The sequence below is a fragment of the Pleurodeles waltl genome, chromosome 5 (genome assembly GCF_031143425.1).
Source record: "Pleurodeles waltl isolate 20211129_DDA chromosome 5, aPleWal1.hap1.20221129, whole genome shotgun sequence".
Lineage (NCBI taxonomy): Eukaryota > Metazoa > Chordata > Amphibia > Caudata > Salamandridae > Pleurodeles > Pleurodeles waltl.
Window position 1 is genome coordinate 1,060,485,374 of NC_090444.1, and position 20,400 is coordinate 1,060,505,773.

Here is a 20,400-nt window from a genome sequence, read left to right on the forward strand (position 1 = left end):
ATATTGAACCAGCGTCGAGGAGCAAGGAAAAACAAGGGCATCTAATTGACCCTTGAGGGCCTGGCTAAAAATGCTAGGCGATTCAGCATAGCCTTGTGGAGTGCGACAGAACCGGAATCTGCGACCACCCAGTGAAAACCCAAAGATGTGTCTACTATCTGGATAAATGGGAATGCTAAAGAATGCATTCTTAAGATCGATAACAGAGAACCAAGTAGCGGAGGCAGGTATCATTGTTAATAATGTCGTAATGTCAGGAACAACAGGGAACTGGGGTATTACAATCTTATTGACCGCCCGTAAATCAATAACAAATCGGAGTCCTGGAAACGCAGTGCCATCAGATAATTTTTTATGAACAGGAAGGACAGGACTGTTACAATCATTACCACGCGTTTCTTTAATGACACCCAAATCAATCAGCTGGGTCACAATATTTTTGAGTTGTTGTTCAATGTGTTGGGATAATTTGTATTGGGGAAGACGAGGCAATTTGGCATTGGCTTTCAAACGTATGACATACAGTGGTATGTCCAGACATCCAACATCGTCCTTATGTGTGGCCCATAAAATGTCTGGCAAATCTCGAAGTTCGGGTGGAAGTGGTTTTGACAAAAATTGTGACGGGGAAATATTTGGACCTAGAGTGACATGAACTCCATCCAGAGAGCAATAAATGGTGGCATACAATTTCTTTAATAAGTCTAAACCCAATAAATTCTCACTACAGGCCGAAGTAAGAATGAGAGGGGAGCTAATGGTGTAAGGACCTATAGCAACATGCAGCGGCTGGGAGACGGGGTTAGCCACCGAAACACCAGAAAAACCCATAGAGACGTTAATATTGCCAGACAGAGGGACCCCTTGGACCTCTTCCTGTTTAACAGAACTTTTGGTGGCCCCAGTATCTACCAAAAAATCATGTGGAGTACTGTCTAATTGTACCTCAACGTGAGGGCCATTCTGCCTCACAGGAATAGAAACTGGTCCACCCCCCTCTGTCGAAGGCTGTCCTAATCAAAGGAGGACCCCTGACCTTCATACGCATCATAGTCGTCATTAAAATATTGAAGCTGGGATGAAGCATCAAAATAATTCGGGCAGGGGGTACTGTGGGAACGTGAAGGGGCCTGCTGGCGGGGTCTGTCTGCAGGACCAGACCTACCGCGTGGTCTGTAGTCCTGTTTTGCGGTGGGGGCATGGGGCGGCCTGTGGAGTTGTCCTTATTGGGGCAGTCATTCTTCCAGTGGCCCTCCTGCTTGCAATAGGCGCACTGATTGTAGGAGAGGAAAGAACGGGGAGGGCATTGGGACTGCCTTCTGTCATTGGGAGGTCCTTGTGACCTTGATCTGGACTGCTGTTGACAGGGCTGAGGGTAGGCCTGCTGAAATAACACCTTTGTTTTCAGCTCCTTCGTTTTTTCTCGTTCTTTTCTTGTTCTTCTATCTCCCTGTTCTCATAATATTGGGCCATTGTCAGTATTCCAGTGGCAGTAGAGACTGGCCACGTACTTTCACACAATTTCAAATTTCCCTTTATGTCTGGTAATAAATTGTAATAAATTGTCCACGAATTTGTCAACAAAGAGTCTTATCCCCCCTTCAGTACTCATGTTTTGGCCGCTGTAATCAGAAAAGACACCCTCAAACCTTGTATAAAAGTCTGAAACACCCTCGTCCTTTTTCTGTTTACAGGCGGCCAATTTATCCCAATTTATCCTGTGTGGTGCAAGTATGGTCTTCATTAAATCCAAAATACGCAGTGGGAGAGCCAATATAAGTGGGTCTGGTCTCGCTCCCCCAACCCTGTCTCTTTCTGCTGCTTGCAATTGGTCCCACGTCCCCCCTAGTTCAGCATGGTCGTGCCTCCGTATTTCTGACCATACTTCCTGCGGGACTACTGCTGCCATTAACATGTTAATATCGGACAACGTCATAGTACATGATTCAAGAATTTGTTGCAATTCTTTATAATATCCTGCAGGGTTCTTACGGTGATCAGCTAAGGTGGCTTTTAGGGTATATGTTTCCGATCTTTTCCATGGGGTGTGTACCCACATTTGTTGAAAATGCCCTGCGGTAATAACTTGGCCAGCGTCACCCGTCACCGGTTCTCGCCAAACCGGCGGAACCTCTCTCATTGGAAACATGGATGCCCTTATAGAAGGGCTACATGTCCACAGGCGGTCCCTATATACAAGAAGAGTAACAACATAATCATGTAGACCAGAACCAAACGGCAGCCCAGTAGAGGCGCGTTTTCGGAGGTCCACCAGTCCCGGGGGAGCTGAGGAACCATCATCCTCATATTCTTGTATTATAATGTTGCACATAAGGGTGGCTGCATGTAACTGAACTAAACTATCCCATTGTTTCATAGTGTGGACAATGTCCCTGACCCCATAGTCATTCCAATTAGTCATCCACCTCCGTGTCATTTCTTCAATGACATCTTCCTCTTGTGAATTAGAGAACAAATGTCCGCGCAGGGTGCACTTTCGCGGGGTCATGGGGCCTGTGTGGTGTCTAAAGGAGTCAGGGGTGGGCCAAAAGGGGGCCAGTCGAGGGGTGGGTACAGTTGGGCGGGGTGTATCCTCTATAGGTCTGGTGACAGGAGGGGTGGTGGTGGGTGGCGGAGCACTCGCCAGAGATCCAACCGGGGTGGCACAATAGGGTCACCTGGTGCAGGTTGAGGATGTAGTGTAGGATATATTGGTGGAGTATATAACGGGGGCTTATCTAACATATCGTTTAAAAGGGGGTCTTCCTCTTGTGGCTTATCCACTACTGTCCTGGAAGGGTAACACTTATCAGTTTGTAAGTGAAGCCTTCGGTCATGTTCTAAAATTTTCTGTTGATGTTCAGCTACGTCAGAGTCAAATACCTTTTCAGTCACCGTCCTGGTCTTATGTCTCTGTAATTCTTTCTCTGCCTTCCTACGTCTTTGGTCTGCTTCTTTCTGCCAAGTCCGTAGTGAATCAAACATCCCTGGTCTACTTTTTGTCACAAACAAACGTTCCTGTAAATAGTCTAATTTATCTTTATCAAATGTCCCGTGAATAGGCCATTGTAAATCAGAACTACCTTTGGTTCTTTTTCTCCATATATCAGACCAAATAATCGGACCTATGCCATATTTAACATATATATCATAATTCGAAGACCCGGCCGGAGGAGCGGGGCATGTTTCCTCCAGGCGGGAGTCCCTACTGCAACACAATTTCCTGAAACAACTGAACGCTGGCATTCTTCCAGTATATTTAAAAAAAAAAAAATCTTACATCAGTGGTTTGAATGCACCAAATAAGTGGCAAATATGCCTTTTGCTTCCTATATACTTAAATGACAACTGAGGTCAGCCTTACCACTCACGTCGGTCTTTGCAAAGAGCGATAGAAACCATACAATACTCACAGACCTATTTTTAGACAGGAATCTTTCAACTCCCGTCCTTACCTGACACTTCTGTTATAGTCCAACAGTTGGGGACTCCAGTAGTTCACGGAAAACAGAGACCCGAATTCAGACAGCGCCAGGAGAAGTCGAGCCGGCTGGAAGACACACAGTGGAGACCCGCAGGTCCACGACAGAGAACGATGCTCAGATTCTGGTGTGGGGTGCCTCCCTTGGAAATCCAATCGTGAGTCCTCCGTCATCTGATCGGTATCCTGGATGCCTGACTCTGGTCCCTGTTCGGGCGCCAACTGAGGAACCAGAAAAGATTTGACCCCCACCCGGGGTCTCCTTCCCAGTGGTGGAGGGACACCCTTTATGTCCTCGGGGTCAATTTAGCAGAGAGTTCACAAATCAGACGGAGTCACCAACTGGAGGAATAAAGAGAAGTTTATTACATGGATTATAGCTCGAGCTAATACAGAGTCCCAGGACAGTCAAGTGACTATCCTACGGAGGCTGCCCCTTCACTCTGGGGCACCCAACCTTATATATACACAAAACTGCTTAGTCAGAGGACAACTCCACCCCTATCGTATTCAAGGTCCTCTGCGGTCTTATATTTCAGGGATACACATGTGGTGGGAGAAGGTACAGATGCAGCTGGCAGGAGGTGGCAACAACCTGTACAAACTTGTTCTGGCAGTTACTGACTAAGCACGACAATTCTCTGAACTGTAATTGGAAAAAGTAATATGGCAGCGATAAGCAGACTGCAGCCCAAGGCTGCGAGCACAAGGTCAATCATCAAAGTTCAGGAGGTTTGTCAAGCACGTGGCAACATAATAAAGATAAACAGATGCCTAGCAGCTATGGTGTATGATTAACTTTATGTACATTTTCTCACTCATTGAAGTACCCCCAGTTCGGATATACGAAGTACCTTCAAATTGCAAAAAAATCTTTTGATGACATCTGCAAGCATTCCAAGGCAAGCTGTTTTTGGAACTTTTAGGACCATTTAAGTATAGTTTGTCAGTTGTCCAAACTGTTGTTCTTGCAACAGACTTACTTAACCCTTCAATTCAAGAATTTTTACCTCACCCGGGACATTTGCAATGTAAGCTGCACTAACAATGTTTAGAATGTTCTTCTGCTCTCTAGTAACAGTTCCTTGCTGAAGGCCAACAATTTCTAATGGCAGTAATTTGCCAATTTAAAGCCTCTTCTTTGGGTATATAATTAAGAGAACAAGCCTTAAATAATGTAATAAAAGCAATAACTGACTCTCTTGAACTTCAATGACTCTCCTGGCTGAAAATACTTTATAAGGAGATGGAGGTTGACTAGCAGTGGGAAGGTGTTGGCCATGCACTGCGGGGGCACTGCTAGCAACCCCATGAAACCTGTAAAAATCCTCAAACTGTGAAAAACTTTGGAACCTTCCAAAACTACTTGTACAAAAGGGTCTATCTGGAGCTGGACAAAGGAGTCATCTAACAGCAGAGGATGTACAGTGCAGCCAGTCGTCAGCTACTCTGATTGGGCAGTCTGTGATGTAATCAATGATAATGCCATTTGTAGACTGCTTTCTCCGCACATTGAAAGAATACTTCTCTACATCTTGTTGCTTGCCCATTCTGGGAACCCGAGAAACTCTAAAGCTGTGTCATTGCTGTGTCATGTTTATGAGCTGAGGTCATGTGTAAAACTGGATATTGAAAGGAACATGTATTCTACTTCGTTAAATGTATACCCTCCCCCTAGTGTTCCGTGATTAATGATTAATGTTCATTACGGTCATCGCCTGTATGTTGAAATGCACAACATTTGTCCCCAAGTTGCCTCTTTAGAAATAGCATTTTTCTTAGAACATAGAAATGTGATGAAGACATGTTGTACATTTAATGTAAAGTATATATGTTGCATAAAACATATCTTGAAGAGTAGTAGTGGCTGTGTTTCACTGGCATGTTATTGTTTCTTACAGGTTGAACAAGAGGGGACTGTGGTGCTGGAAATCCTCGCCAATGAAGACTTAATTGTGCAAAGACATTCACGTTACGTGGTTCCTTTGAATGAAAGCATGCTGCATTCCATGCCAAGAGAGAATGACGTTTTATTTACAGTTCCCAACCACTCCGGAAAAGGTAGAGACTGAACGAAAACACTGACATATGGGTGCAAAGGAAAAGGATACTTTACCTGAAAACTGCTCCTTGCAGTGGTACTTCTGTATTCTTTCAATAATATGAGCACTTAATACATTTGTTTACAATAATTGGTGCAGGTGAGCAGAACTGTTTTAGTATAGGCTCTAATGATGACTTTGTTCATAAATGATAAGGTCCACATTTATTAGTTCCATATTTCATATTTTTGGGTTGCCTCTGTCTTTTTCTGATTTACTTATATGTTAAAGTATTGTATCCAAACATTTTGGATTACAGTATTACTAAATTTAAATATGCAGTTTTCTGTACTCTGCAATCTTTTCATTGCAGCTGATCAGCTTGCGAGGTTGTTATTAATGCAAGCTTAGCTAATGTAACAGTAGTACATTTCAAAGGGGACCACTTTGTTGATGCTTTCTTTGGGTTTTACCAGCCACTGTCATCTAATAGTTGCATTTATGGAGTTTGTTTTGAACTCTTTATTTTTATTGAGGACTGAAAAACACCCATGCCAATACAGCTCAATTATGACCAACTCTAATAAGTAGTAGCAAGGCACTTTCAGAGATCAAACAGCTGTTTGAAGATTTTTCAAGAAATCTACAGACAAGCACAGACTTACAAACGTATGTATGAACCAAGCTCAGCAGCAAATGTCTCTCTAGTGCGTTTATTTGTTTACAAAGAATGTGTTTTAAACTTTGGCATTCATCATTAAGCCTTTGCTCCAGATGCATCATTCAGCAGGAGGTTTCAGAAATTTGACTTTTTTTAACCACCATTAGTATAGAATTGTTGGGCGATGCATCACTCAGAGTTATTGTCTTCTGTCTTGCTTCATGGTAGAGCACCAAGCCTTAATATTCTGACACTCCTTCGTAACAGCTCTGCACATTTCATAACTCAATGAGATTTCACACCTGCTAATCATGCAGTGCTCTTTAGGTAGGTTGTGAGTAAACATTTCCCCAGGTAGCTTGTATACTTTCAATTTTGGTCATAATGGCGTCAGAGGAGCACTCAGAAAGAAACTAAGAGCTATTCGACTGCTCATGGGTGGAAGGAGGAGTTGCAAGGGCAAATTCTCTTCTCCCCTTTCTTTGTCTTTCTACGGTAGAGCAAATTATTTAATTATTTAATTTGTATAACTCTTTTGGTGAAGCACTGTACGGTACATGAATACAAACAATGCAAAATCAATGCAATATGAGGTACCAAGGCAAGGAAAGACAATGGTGAGTGAGGGGAGGTGGTTCTATATTAGAAGGAAGGACTGCTGTCTAGAGGCAGATTAGATGAGGAGCGGTTTGACATTCCACTGCTTAAGAGGCAGGAGGGGTGAAGGTTGAAAATGGGATTGCACACAACATTGCAAAAGGATTACTAGTAGGAACTGCTGAGCAGAAAAAACATTGTTGGAAGTATATAAAAAAATGAAGAAAGGTAAGTGAAGGCTACACCATTAGTACATTTGAAGACAGGTCTGAGGAATCAAAATCATAATGAACATAGAGGAAGGGAGCCAGGGCAGAAATGGAAGCTTTTGGTGTGCAGGACAGACAATTGAGCAGTAGCCAGAATTAGGAGATAAATATAAATTGAAGAGGAGCAAGGGAGTTAGTTAGAGGACCAACTAGAAAGGAAGGCCAGTATTCCTAGTGAAGTTCGTACAGAATCTTAATAGTGTGGATTTAAAGGATCTAGTTTACAGATATTGCGCATCTTAAAAAGGCAAGAGCAAGTCCTAGCAGCAATAGGCTCAGACAAAGAGAGAGAGTGATGGGAAAATAGCCCAAGACTAGGGTGGAAAAAGGCAAGATGCAGGATTAAAAAGGAATGGATGTTGGACAGGGGGAGGGAGCAGGAAAGAAAAAAGTTTCATTATTGAAAGTGTTCACGACTGAGGAATGAGATGGCATACTTGCCTCAACAGAAGTGACACAATCAAAGACAAACTAACTTAGGGCTGGATCGTAGGAATGGTAGGGGATGAAGGTTTGGGAGTCTTTGCCATAGAAGTGGCTGGTAAGCACAAACAAACGAAAGGGTAGAGAAAAGAGGATAGCGTAGCTAGAGAAAGAGAAATGTCAGGTTCAGGTATTGCACTCTGAGGTGCTCTTTTACAGGAGGAGGAAAGAGGGTGACTGTTGACCATCCCTGAAGCAGGTTAGTGACTGGTGAGCTAGGGTGAAAACCAAGAGCCAGCCAAACCAGACATAACAATAGGGGAGAGAGGGAGAGGGAGATTGAGTGAGAGAGAGAGAGATGAAAGACTTGCAGTGTACATTGCATTGAAAGTAGCAGGAATATTGAGGAGAATAAAGTGTTTGTCTTGGTGGGAAGAGGTAAGTAAATTTAGAAAAAGAAAGAAGAGCCGTTGCCTTACAGTAGGTGAGGTGAAATCCAGATTGGAGAGGAAAGAGAGAAGAGATTTGTGTTGTAGGTAAGAAGAGAGTTGATTGAGGATAGCTTATTCAACGACTTTAGAGAGAAACTGAAGAGGAAAGATAGTTTGCAAAGGCAAGTGTCGATTTATTTAGAAAAGGCAGACTGGAAGTGTACTTGAAAATAGAAAAAAGCCTGGGGAAGTTGAGGGATTAAAGAAAAGGGTCATGAAAGATGAAAATTTAGCTTTCAGTAGAATAGTCAAAGGTGATATCAGAAAATGGGCATGGCAGAGGCCAAGGGGAAATAGCAGAAGGAGAGGGTCCATAAGCTCATTACGGCCAGATTTTATTGAATGTCTACTCTTAATAGGGCTGTGAGGTTGAATAATGTAGATTTTCCTAGTCTATGACGGAAAGTCTTAATTTTATTAAAGACACGGAGGCGAGTATTATGCGTTCTTTTCTTGCTTTATTTAATGAGCAGCAGTCAAGAAACCACAAATCCCATAAGGCTTAACATCTGTAGCCAATGGGATTAAAAACGTAGTTCAAAACACCAGAACCAATAGACATCACGATATGCTATTATGACGTCACTTGACTGCAAGCAGCCCTCTTTTCTTGCAAATGTAGTCAGTTAACGGTGAACAAAGGAAGTAATAAACAGAGGATAAACAGTGCCATGAGGAAAGCGAAAACATCTGAGAAAAAATCTAGGAGCTTCTAACGGCAAGGATGGTCCGGCCAAATCGACAGAGATGATCCGAATCCTGAAGGAAGCGAAATGATTGGATGGTCTGACGAAATCCGATTAGGACGTTGTCTGAGTGGCTGAAGCCGAAACTAAAGAAAGGGAGGGATAAACAAAGTTATACAAGAGGTGGGATAATACTCGCCTCCGTGTCTTTAATAAAATTAAGACTTTCCGTCATAGACTAGGAAAATCTACATTTTATGACAAGACCGGAGGCTCCTATTATGCGAGTTTAAAGCATATTAATCACGTTCAATTAAGCATTATCAATTGGTTTACAATAGAATACTTTAAAAGTATTATCATTGGACCAATCCGCAGATTTGAGAATATCCTCTAAACGAGATCCAGCCCAGAAAGCTTTGGAAGCCATAGCCCCTCTAGAGGAGTGAGCCCCGAATTTGGAAATGTCTATACCAGCCAAGGACATGATTAGTCTTACCCAACAGGCTAAAGTAGCAGAAGAAACCGGGTTATGGGGTTTCCTGAAAGATATGAGAAGTTGGGAAGAGGATGTTCTCAAATCTGCGGTCCTGTGTTCGTAAACTTTGAGACACTGTCCCACACACAATTTTGGTTGAAGCGGAAAATATGGATAAAAGACTGACGACAAATTGGTCTTGGTACGTCGTACAACCGAAAACAGCTCTCCCGACGGAGTGAATTGACGGTTGGAGACGTCCAAAGCCTTAACATCTGATAAACGTTTGATAGAAACTAAGCATAGTAACATTGTTAATTTGGCAGATAAAAGCTTTAATGATAAACTGGAATTATCTGGTAATGCAATCAAATATTTCAAAACAATATTAACGTCCCACAATTGATTGTATTTTGGTAGCGGAGGCTTGGAAAATTTTACTCCCTTTAATAATCTGCATACCAAGGGGTGTTCGTCTACCGGTTTCCCATGAACATGAATATGGTTGGAAGAGATAGCAGATCTGTAAAGATTAATAGTGCAAAATGCTTTACCTTTACTGGCTTCTGAGGCTAAAAAAATTACGACAAAAATTACATCTGCTGAAAAGGGATTAATATGTCTTCCCACACACCAGCAGTCCCATAAAGACCAGGCTGCCTTGTAGGCTTTTTTGGTGCCTGGGGCCCAGGAGTTTGAGATATAATGGGAAGCTTCTGCCGAAATGACTGGGGAAGATTGGGGATCCCTGAGATTTTCCAAGCAGATAGGGTTAGAATATTGTTCAGGATAAGGGGATGAGAACGTTGAAGAGGGTCTAGTAGCAGATCCGGAAAGGATGGAATTAACAAGGGAAAATCTATTGCCAATTCTAAAAGAGTGGGAAACCAAATTTGGGATTGCCAAAACGGGACTATGAGAGAGAGAGATGCGTGTTGACGTCTGGCCTGGGCAAGAACCCTGTTGATCATTATGAAGGGGGGAAAAGCATAATTGAGGGAATGAGACCAGTCTTGTGAGAAAGCATCTGATGCTAAGGCTAAGGGATCTGGACGCCAGCTGTAAAATTGAGGGAGTTGTGTGTTGAGACGGGATGCAAAAAGGTCTATGGAGAACGGGCCCCATAAGGATTGGATGTTGTGAAACACGGAAGGATGAAGTCTCCAGTCGCTGGAGTCTCGAAGGTGCCGAGAATGCCAATCCGCCACGGTGTTGAGAGCTCCAGGGAGATACTCTGCATGTACCGAAAGATGGTTTGAGAGACAGAACTCCCAAAAGCTCTTGGCTAGGTCTGCCAAGTGTTTGGATCTTGTACCCCCAAGATGGTTTATATATCTGACCGCAGATATATTGTCCATCCTGAGCAGGATTGCACAATGTACTTTGTGCTTTGCCAGACTTCTGATTGCAAAGGAGCCTGCAAGCATCTCTAAACAATTGATGTGCAATTTCGACTCCTCGTTTGACCATGTATCCCCAGTTGAGATGGGTCCACACCGGGCTCCCCAGCCTTGATGGCTTGCATCGGATTCTAACACAAGATCTGGGGCTGATGGAAAGATACTTTTCCCGTTCCAAGCGTCCAAATGGTCTATCCACCATCGAAGCTCTGTGCGAGACTCTATGTCTAAAGGGACGAGATCGGAATACGAAAGCCCCTTTCTTAGGTGTTGAATCTTTAATCTTTGAAGAGAACGGTAGTGAAGGGGACCCGGAAAAATTACTTGGATAGAGGAGGAGAGAAGACCTACCACTCGGGCCAGATTTCTGAGGGAAATTAGGGAATTGCGGAGAATTTGCAAAATTTCCGATTTTATGGACTTTATTTTCGACGAGGGTAGAAGAAGAGAAGCTGTAAGAGAATTGATTTGAAATCCCAGGAATTCTACGATTTGGGAGGGTATAAGAAGGGATTTTTCTTTGTTTATTATAAAACCCAATTTCACCAACAGAGAGCAGGTTGTCTGTAAGTGGACTAGGAGAGTCTGTGAGGACTGACCTAGGATGAGGATATCGTCTAGATAAATTAATAATCTTATCCCCTGAGCTCTTAGAAAAGCTACTACGGGCTTCATGAGTTTGGTAAAGCACCATGGAGCTGACGATAGACCGAAGGGCAGAGAGGTAAAGTGATACATTTTGTCCAACCACTGGAATTGAAGGAATTTCCTGCATTCCGCATGAACCGGAACTACTAAGTAAGCGTCTTGAAGATCCAGCCTGACCATCCAGTCGTTCTGGAGGAGAATGTCTCTGAGATGGAGAATTGTTTCCATTTTGAAATGCCGGTATACTACGAACTGGTTGAAATGTTTTAGGTTGATGACTGGATGCATCTTTTTGTTTTTCTTTTGAACAAGAAATATTGGGCTGATAAATCCCGAAGAAAGGGGAAGAGTGGGTGCAATCGCTTGTTTCTGTAACAATGTGTCTACCTCTAGAGAAATTAGGTGAACCATTTCTGTGGAAAAGTGGGGAGGAGCTTGGAAAAAGGTTTGTACCGGAGTAGAATAAAGTTCTATTTTGTAGCCTGGAACCGTGTTTAACACCCAAGCATCTGTTGTTATTGCTTGCCAATTTGACAGAAAATGGGAAATACGACCCCCTGTCGGTAAAGAATCGACTAGGAGGCTTACCTGTTGGGTTGGCGGCTCTGGAATGTCTGGCGGACCTGGCACGGTATCCTCTGCCACGTTGGGGGTAAAATTGAGGTCTGAAGTCTTGTTGGTATGGACTGTAATAACCTCTGGAGCCTTGATAGGTGGATCCACGGCCGGTAAAGCGACCCCTTCCTCTACCGGCCCTGGCAAAAACCCAATGGTGAAACATTTTCCTCATTGACTGTTGGGCTTTGGTTAGAGAGGTGAACGTAGCAACATATTTGCTGAGGTCTTTTATAAAGGAGTCTCCAAAAAGTTGTCCATCTGATTGGAGCTGAGGTTGAACGGTTGCCAATTTTACGAGTTTGGGATCAAGTTTGATAAGGAGGCCTTTACGCCTCTCCTGTATAAAGGAAGAATTTGCATTTCCTAAAAGGCAGAAACAACGTTGTACCCATAAAGACAACTCCTCTGGGTCCAGGAAGGAACCGTCTAGTCTGGCTGCTTCGACAAGATCAAAAATCCTAGTAAGCGGCCCCGTAACGTCTAAGAGTTTGTCCTGACAAGAGGACCACGCTTTGTCCACACCCTTGCGAGGGTCTTTACCTTGTTTGGTGAAAAACGTCAACATTTGTTCATCAATAGTAGGTGTAATGGTGGCTTTGTTGGAAAGTACGGGACGAGGACATTCGGACTTTAATTTAGATCTAGTTTGTTTGTCCAAGGGAGAGAATAATTTTTGTGCCACATAACGATCCACATGGTCAGCTGGAAACCACTCCGTAGAATTGGGATGATGAATTTGAGAGGGATCAAACATAGGAAACCCTTCTGAGTCGAAAAGAGAAGGAATAGAAGAGGCTATTTTTGATTTTTTTGGAGGAGGAATAGAAAAGGAATCATCATCGTCTTTGTCAGATATGTATGAATCTGAATCTACATCAGGCATGTCTTCGTCTGAATCTTGAATAACTGGAGAAATAACAGGAAGAACATTACGTTCCTTAAATTTCCGTTTTAAAGAAGTTTTTGAGGCCATATTATTATTCTCCTTGGCAGGAGCCTTGTGAGGAACCGTGTCCTCTGGCGTGCGTGAGATGGTCTCACCTTCCATTTGCGTCCCCATACCTGGCTTTGTTGACGGACGCTTACTGCTTTCCCCCGCAGTCTGGGCCGATTTGGATATTAAATTAGAAAGGTTGTTCTCCAGATTTTTTGATAATTTTTGTAATGAAGAAGATACTGCCTGATGGACAGAACTTCTGATAAAATCACAGAGTTCATGTCTCATATCTTCCAATTCAGTGGAAACACCCTGTTCCATAGAGGCGCCAGGTTCCATTGTGTCTAATGCCCATAAAATATTTATATAATTTAAAATATTTGTTATCTTATTAATTAAAATAGAAATAAATTTGTATAATCTATTTTTTAAAAATTAAGAGGATTAAAATAGGAAAAAACGGGGTCCTTTAGGAAAAAAGGGAAGGGAAGGGGTTAATAGAAGGGTAATCGTCGAAAAATAGCAACTAAAGTTGCTCTGAATAAAGAATTTGAAATCTGCCGGAAGCGCTCTTCACCCGACGTCTTTGCCTCAGGAGCAATCTGAAAGACGGTTGCTGCCTGAGGCAAAAGAATGTTTGGAATGCGGAGCGCGCGGCGCGCGTTCAAGAAAGAAAATCGATGTGAGAGCTGAAACGCTCAGCTCTAAATAACCGGAGCGCTGTGCAGGGTCGGAACACTAATAAATATGCGGTAACTTGCCGCCGGTCAGAGAGGAATGCCAGGAATCCCCAAATGCGAGACGCGCATTAAATAAACAAAGTTGAAGTGAAAACTGACGCGCTCAGCTGAAATAACATGAGCGCTATGCATGAGGGACCGAATCAGAAAATAAACATGCGGCAACCTGCCGTCGTACATAATAAATTCAACAATGCTGAATGTTTATAAAACAGCGATATTCAAGCAATATACAGTGAAATTAATTTGGATAAACGAAAATGCGACTTATCTCGACTGCAGCAGTAAGAAAAGAGGGCTGCTTGCAGTCAAGTGACGTCATAATAGCATATCGTGATGTCTATTGGTTCTGGTGTTTTGAACTACGTTTTTAATCCCATTGGCTACAGATGTTAAGCCTTATGGGATTTGTGGTTTCTTGACTGCTGCTCATTAAATAAAGCAAGAAAAGAACGCATAATAGGAGCCTCCGGTCTTGTCATAAAATAAGGTTCACTAGACTCTTTTAGCATATGGGATGCCTCCCTTGCCCCTCTGAGTAGTAGCCTACAGTTCGCGCCTTATCTGTAGGAGGTAATTATTTGGATCAATCTCACAAAAGGTAATGGAGGGAATGCATGCAAGTAGTCTCCATTGTTTCTTTGCCTGTGGTACCGTTCTAGACAGAGACCCACCTTATCCAAATCAGTGCTGACTATGTTCCTCTTGGAAACAGTCAATCCATTTGTTTGGTTTTGGTAATTGCTTGGAAACCTAGATTTAAGAAAGCCCTGCTCTAGGCAGACACCTATGCCAATTCAACCACAGTCTCTGTGTCCGTAGGTAAGTCAACTTGCAGATATAAAAGGTTTATAGATCGTTTTGGTTTAGGTAAGCAGATATTAAAACATCAAAATTAATTAATAGTAGATTATATATCCTCTTGGGAGTAGTATGTGTTTTGTGAAGGCTAGTGTAATAGACTAGAAAAATAGGAAACATCCCTGATTGACTGAAATAGTCTGTGATGTAAAATAAGTGGCATTAACCATTACACGCCATGAGAAGAAAACACTACTACTAGTGAGGGTGGGAGTCCTTTCCTATAATATATTCTCTCCGGTCACCAGCTATGGGCTTAGAAAATGTATTCTGTGAAGCATTTATAGGTTCTTAGTGCTTCCAAGCCACCAGGAAAAACTAGGCCCTTTATAACAACTGATCAAACTTTTTTCCTGTATTTATTTTTAACTTCTTGTTTGAAAAGTATTATTCTTGCATACCTCATTTCCGCTAAAGGCCCACTAGGCATACAGGTGATATACACCTGGGTGAGGACAAGTGGGAGAAAGCTGAACTTGACAGTAGGTTTGCAGAGTAAACTTCAAACAGTGCCAAACCCAAAAGACATCCTTGCCTAAGACCATTTGCAACAATTATGTGCTGGGTCGATCTCCCACTGCAATTTACCTAGAGTTGTGCCCAGTCATTCGAGTGGAGCACCTGAAGATTAATTAATGGATACCCTTCCCTCTGTGCCCCTCTCCTTCCCCACACCATAGCAGTGACCGACCCCTAATTTGTGCAATACAATGTCCTAGTTAAATTGAAAGCTGCTCAGAATCGACAGAGCAGTAGCTTTACTGATTTTCTCTCTCAGTCAATCTCTGAGAAGTGCTCCAAGGAGAGAAAAGATGGTGGACGTTTGAGGGATGTTTTCAGATTCTCGATTGATTATAGAGGGGTAAATTTGGTCTGTTAGCTAGTTCAATCTGCCAGCACTAGCTAAAACGTAAATTTAAAATAAAACAAGCCTTCATGGCCTCCAAGGTAAACCACACTCAAAATCTTCTGAGATCACAGTAGGTATGAATGAAGATTATATGATGAAGGAGGCAGAATTTGTCAATTATGATTGTAGTTCTCCATCATAGATTTATGTTTACAACAACCGTTTTGTACCTTCCAGAACCCTTCCCTCACTGACAGATTTTTGTTGTCTATTATGTGTGGGTCTAGGGGTATTCATAGTAAATCCTCAATAGTGGAAACCAGGAACTACTGTATCAAGCAGGCTCTGGATCAATCCTTTCTTAGTACATCAGTCACAATATGAAACTGCACTTTTCCATCGCTAAGGTCTTCTCAAAGAATCATAGAACTTCCTTCTTCCTCAATACCTTCATGACTGATCATGCCCTTACTCTTTGTGTTGCTGATCTCTTTTGCCATTCCAGTGTTTTCCCTCTTGCGTTAGGCACATCGTAGGATTAATGTTAAAATGTTGTTTCTTGTTAAGTGCTTTGTTCCCTTTTGATCTGTGTGAGGACCTGTGAACTATTATATGGTGTAGTTGTGTGATTTCAACATGGAATAAATACATGCATGGTACCAATTTGGGTCCAGTCAGGCTTGATTGTTAAACCTTAGCTCAACCCTTGGTAGCTGGGGCTTCGAGCAATCAGGCTTAAACAAAGGAACAAAGTTAAAGCTTTTAGAAATACCAAACAGTAGAATAAGATAGTCAAGCAACCTGAAAGAAATCTGACACTAATTTCTAAAATAGATTATATTTCTATGAAATTGGTAAACACTAAAATCCACTGGAGGGTTCAGTGGTATGAGTTATTAAGTAAAATGTAAAACTTCAGTCTCAGCTTTTCACAAAAAAAAAGCTAACAGACACTGGTAATCGCAAAGTTTGGAACTTTGTAAAACTTTTATAGAGTTGGGTTTGACTACTCTGGCCTGGATGGAGCAATCAAATCCAACAATGGAATAGTCAGGAGAGCTGATGAGGAGTAGGAGCACAGTTATCCTGGCACCAAAGCAGTTTCAAGTTGAGTTCCAGGCTCTGTGTGCACACTGCTATAGACTTCAAATGAGTGATCCTGATGCAGGAGATACAGGATGCTGTGAGATGCTGAGGGTGCTGTACGTTTGACAGGGGATCTTCCTGGGGATAGTCCTTGCTGCACGGTCAACGTGGGGTGACATTGGCCACAGGGGTAGATGTCCTTTGAAGACTCCCTTGGTCCAGCAGAAGTCCAGTTGCCATAGGATCAATAGGCTCCGGGCACAGCAAAACCAGTGGTTCCCTTTGGTTAAGGCTAGTTTCCGTCCTGGGCAACCCAGCTGCACTCCAATGACTCTCCTAGGTCCTGCAGACTTGGGTGCAAATTTTGATCATCCAGACTTGGTTGGCTGGGCTGCATGTCAGCGGTCAGTGGTGATCAGGTATTTGTGGCTAATGACTGACTTGGATGGGCTTCTTCAGTTTTTGTGTCCATGCTGTAACAAGAAGCCAGCCAACTGACTGTTGAAGTTCACCTCTTCTCTCTGGGACTCAGGAATGACTTTTTCACAAACCAGGTACTACAGGCACAGTCCTCTCCTTGCTAGCCCAAGGATCAGCAGGTGCAGTACATCAGTTAGAGCAGACTCACTTGCGGTTCCAGGGAACAGCAGGGCAGTCCTTCTTTGGTCCTCTCTCTAGTGCAGATGTGAGCTGATCTGGGTTGCAAGCGGTGTCATATGTATGCCCAGAAAGCGCTCTTAGGAGAGGTAGAGGCTACTAGCCAGCTATAGGACCCTCCCTGCCTGACGACTACTTCCTGCGATGTGTAGCATCCAGGTATCCCAGAGTGCACTTTTCTGCCCACCCCAAAAATGGCAGAACCCCTTTCCTGATTTGTGGAGCTTGGTAGCCTGCCATAGAGGTGTGGCTACCTGAGGGCAACAAACCTACAGAAAAAACAATTTAGCAGCTGGTCTCCTCTCTCTGTCCTTGATGCGAACACGTCTACCTCAACAAAAGAGCATCTCCCTCTTGTGTGCTCACCATTTGCCTTTCAAAAGTGGCTTCACCTTTGAAGCTACTTTTTGGATTCACACCCCATGTGGCTTCCTGCCAGGGAGAGCTGACACCTCTTCCAATGGCAGGCCTCTATTGTTCATACTTCTGGGAGTCATCACACATTTTGTCAGGACAGCAGAAGGTTGTCTGTGCCAGCATCTGTGAGTGGCCACATAAAGACTTGGGCAACTTTCTCAAAGCTGCATTTTTAAATAAATTACAGTAAATTTGACTTGAGCATCAAGTCAGATTTAATGCAGCGATTCTTTTGATACCTTGGAGTATCAACTTTAGTAGTACCATTCAGAAGTTATCACAACTGAGGTGTCAGCATGTAACGCTGTACTCTCCACTGGGACTAATAACCCTTTCACAGTAAAAACAAGCATTTGCAATGCAATGGGTCTTGCGTTTGCTCGAGTTAGAGCTATTAGGTTTCAAACTACTAATTGGACTTTTCTTGCCACATAAACTGAAAAGATAAAGAGTTTCACATAAGCGAGCCAACAGCGCCATGAGCGCGAAGCAGACACACAAAAGGAAACAGAAGTTCACTCGTAGTGAAATGTATCGGCAAAAGTGCAATTATCCATGTAACAGGGTCGATGTCATGCAAAGCACTCGATTACTGCCCAGCGAAATCGTGCTGCCTACGAAATGAAAATAAAAAGTAGTCCAGAAACCATACGGAAAACATCGAGCCTCGTATGTTTTCAGTAGTTGGCCACTGCGCTCGACGAGGACTAAACATCGGAAAAGGCATGACGTATGCATGCCTTTCACTAATGAAATCAAGCAAATTTTAAAAGGAAAGCCCATGAACCAACCAAGCTGGGTTAGGCATGAGCATGGTTAAAAACCCACAGAGAGATTACACCAGGGACAGAGCGCTATGCACACTCAACCCTAAAATTGACAATTGTGAGTTTTTATAGTCAGGGCTTATCAAAATTCATGTCTTACGTTTTAATTTACAGCACCCTGCTTTAGGACTCCATTGGGCCTGCTGTAAGGCTGACTTGTATATATTAAAAAGAGGTGTTTAGGCTTTGCCATTAGTTTAAATGGCAAAGTTGAGTTAGCAGTTAAAAACTGCTCTACCATGCTGCAGCGGCAGACTGGGAGACATGCTTCCTGTTGTCACATTTAGGGTGCCAAAATCATTGCTGGAGCCCTGGAAGGACACTAACTCTCAGGACTTGGGTAGCTCTAGTACCATATACTAAGGGCTTATAAGTAGGTAAAGGTATGTCAGTTGAGTATAGCCACTTTACAATTACGCTTTTAAGAGTGAAACATGTCTGTTCATTGAACTTAGCTAATCCGCCAAGAGGGTATGCTTTACGCAGCCTAAAAGGTGATATACGTTTTGTACATGAGAAAAATCTTGCTGTCCCACTAGACATATATGCATATAGTATTATGCTATGGCATAATCCAAAAAATCAAGTGTGAATGTGTTCCTAGCTCCTCATGTGGGCTTCACCCTTTGAGAGACAAAGAGGAGCTGATTTTGAATCAGACTCTAAGACAGAAGAAGATGTCTACGACATCATTATAAATTACCTACATTGGGCAGGAGTTCTTCTTCCACGCCTTGCTACTGATAATCTTGTCATTGGCTTCAGGGCCTGTGATAGTGTGTTAGACTGGAATTTAATGCTGAACAGAGATAGATGCAAAGGAGTTCTTCCTCCACCCCTTGCTACTGATAATCTTGTCATTGGCATCAGGACCTGTGATAGTGTGACAGACTGGAATTTAATTCTGAACAGAGATAGATACTAAGCAGGACCTAAATTGGAAGGTGTGATTGTTATTTTTCGTCAGTGAAACTGCTGTATGATTGACTGGTTGATTGATGGCAATCCTTTCATCTCGGGGACCTTGATTGTTTACATTTCTTTTTAGTCCTAAAGTCTTCTGCCAGGATCAAAACAGTCCTGTTGGACAAGAGATTGAGGCTAGCTATGAGCGCTGCGAACCGCAGGGTGCTATCAATCTCTGATCACACCCTTGTGGACAATGTCATGGCAGCCTCCCTGCAACATGGAGACTCGGCAACAGCTTTTTAAGACATCCAGTAATCCAAACGGCTATTCAGGAGCAAATCAAATTAACCAGGCAAATAGCTCCACCAGCAAAGAACGGCCATGCACCAACACCCACAAAATCGAGAAAGAGTTATCAGTCTGTCAAACCTTTCTGTGTCCCGGCCAGGTGAGGTTTCCCGTGTTCTTAGTTGGTGGAGCCATTTGTCTGTTTAATTCTGATAATGAATGAGACTCCTCCTTGTTAACTAGCTATGCGACTCCCAGCAGAGCTCCTCCTAAAGCTGTATGTTGAAAAAGCAGACAATGGAATTGACTACCACAAAGGAAAAAACTAATAATACAAAAATAAACATAAAAACAAGACAACAACTTTTCTCTGTGTGTCTCTCTTTCTCTCCAACCCAGTGGGTAGATACACTCAGTTTTCTTTTCTCATTTGACTGCACAAAGGTTAAGTAGGTTTAAACCTTGGGAGTGGACTACCCCCCATAATTGTGTATTTCTCAACAGGAAGGGAGTGCTGGACCTTGACACACTTTTATCTTAAATATTTTGCCATGTTCACTGACTTTGGAAAAAGCAACCTGGAAATTATTTGGAATTCTCTGAATGTGGTAGGTAAGGGCAGCTTAAGTCTTTGTCCTGAGGGACCAGTTGTGCCTCTTGGAACTGAACAGAACAGAATAGTGTGAATTAATCTAAAATATGATAAAGAAGGCTACAAAGCTATCAGGCTCTTATTCTCAAAACTTAGGGAAAGCAGCAAGCACATTCTTAACTGTCGTAAATGATGAGAGGGAGGGGGGGTCAAGGATGACATGGAAAGGGAAATAGACTCCTTTTCCAGTGTTTTACCAACAGCTCTGCTTTGTGACCCCGCTCCGCCACCCAACCTTAGAGGCAGTAAAGGAATATCTAACATGGATCAACCTAACCTACCTGAGACCAATGAAGCAGCTCTTTCAAATAATCTCATTAAAAAAGAAGAGATAATAAGAGGATAGGAAAACAAAATGACAGGTGAAACGTTCAAACTAAAC

General features: G+C 42.8%; 1 protein-coding gene across 3 annotated transcripts in view; it reads left to right on the forward strand.

Annotated features, from left to right (window-relative positions):
* The window catches only part of GINM1 (glycosylated integral membrane protein 1), a 220,889-nt gene that overhangs the window by 118,460 nt on the left and 82,029 nt on the right, over positions 1 to 20,400 (forward strand). For all 3 annotated transcript variants that reach the window (XM_069235279.1, XM_069235277.1, XM_069235278.1), the window contains one exon: positions 5,383 to 5,542. In XM_069235279.1, coding sequence (XP_069091380.1) covers positions 5,383 to 5,542 — 160 coding nt within the window. The remainder of the gene's footprint in view (positions 1 to 5,382; positions 5,543 to 20,400) is intronic.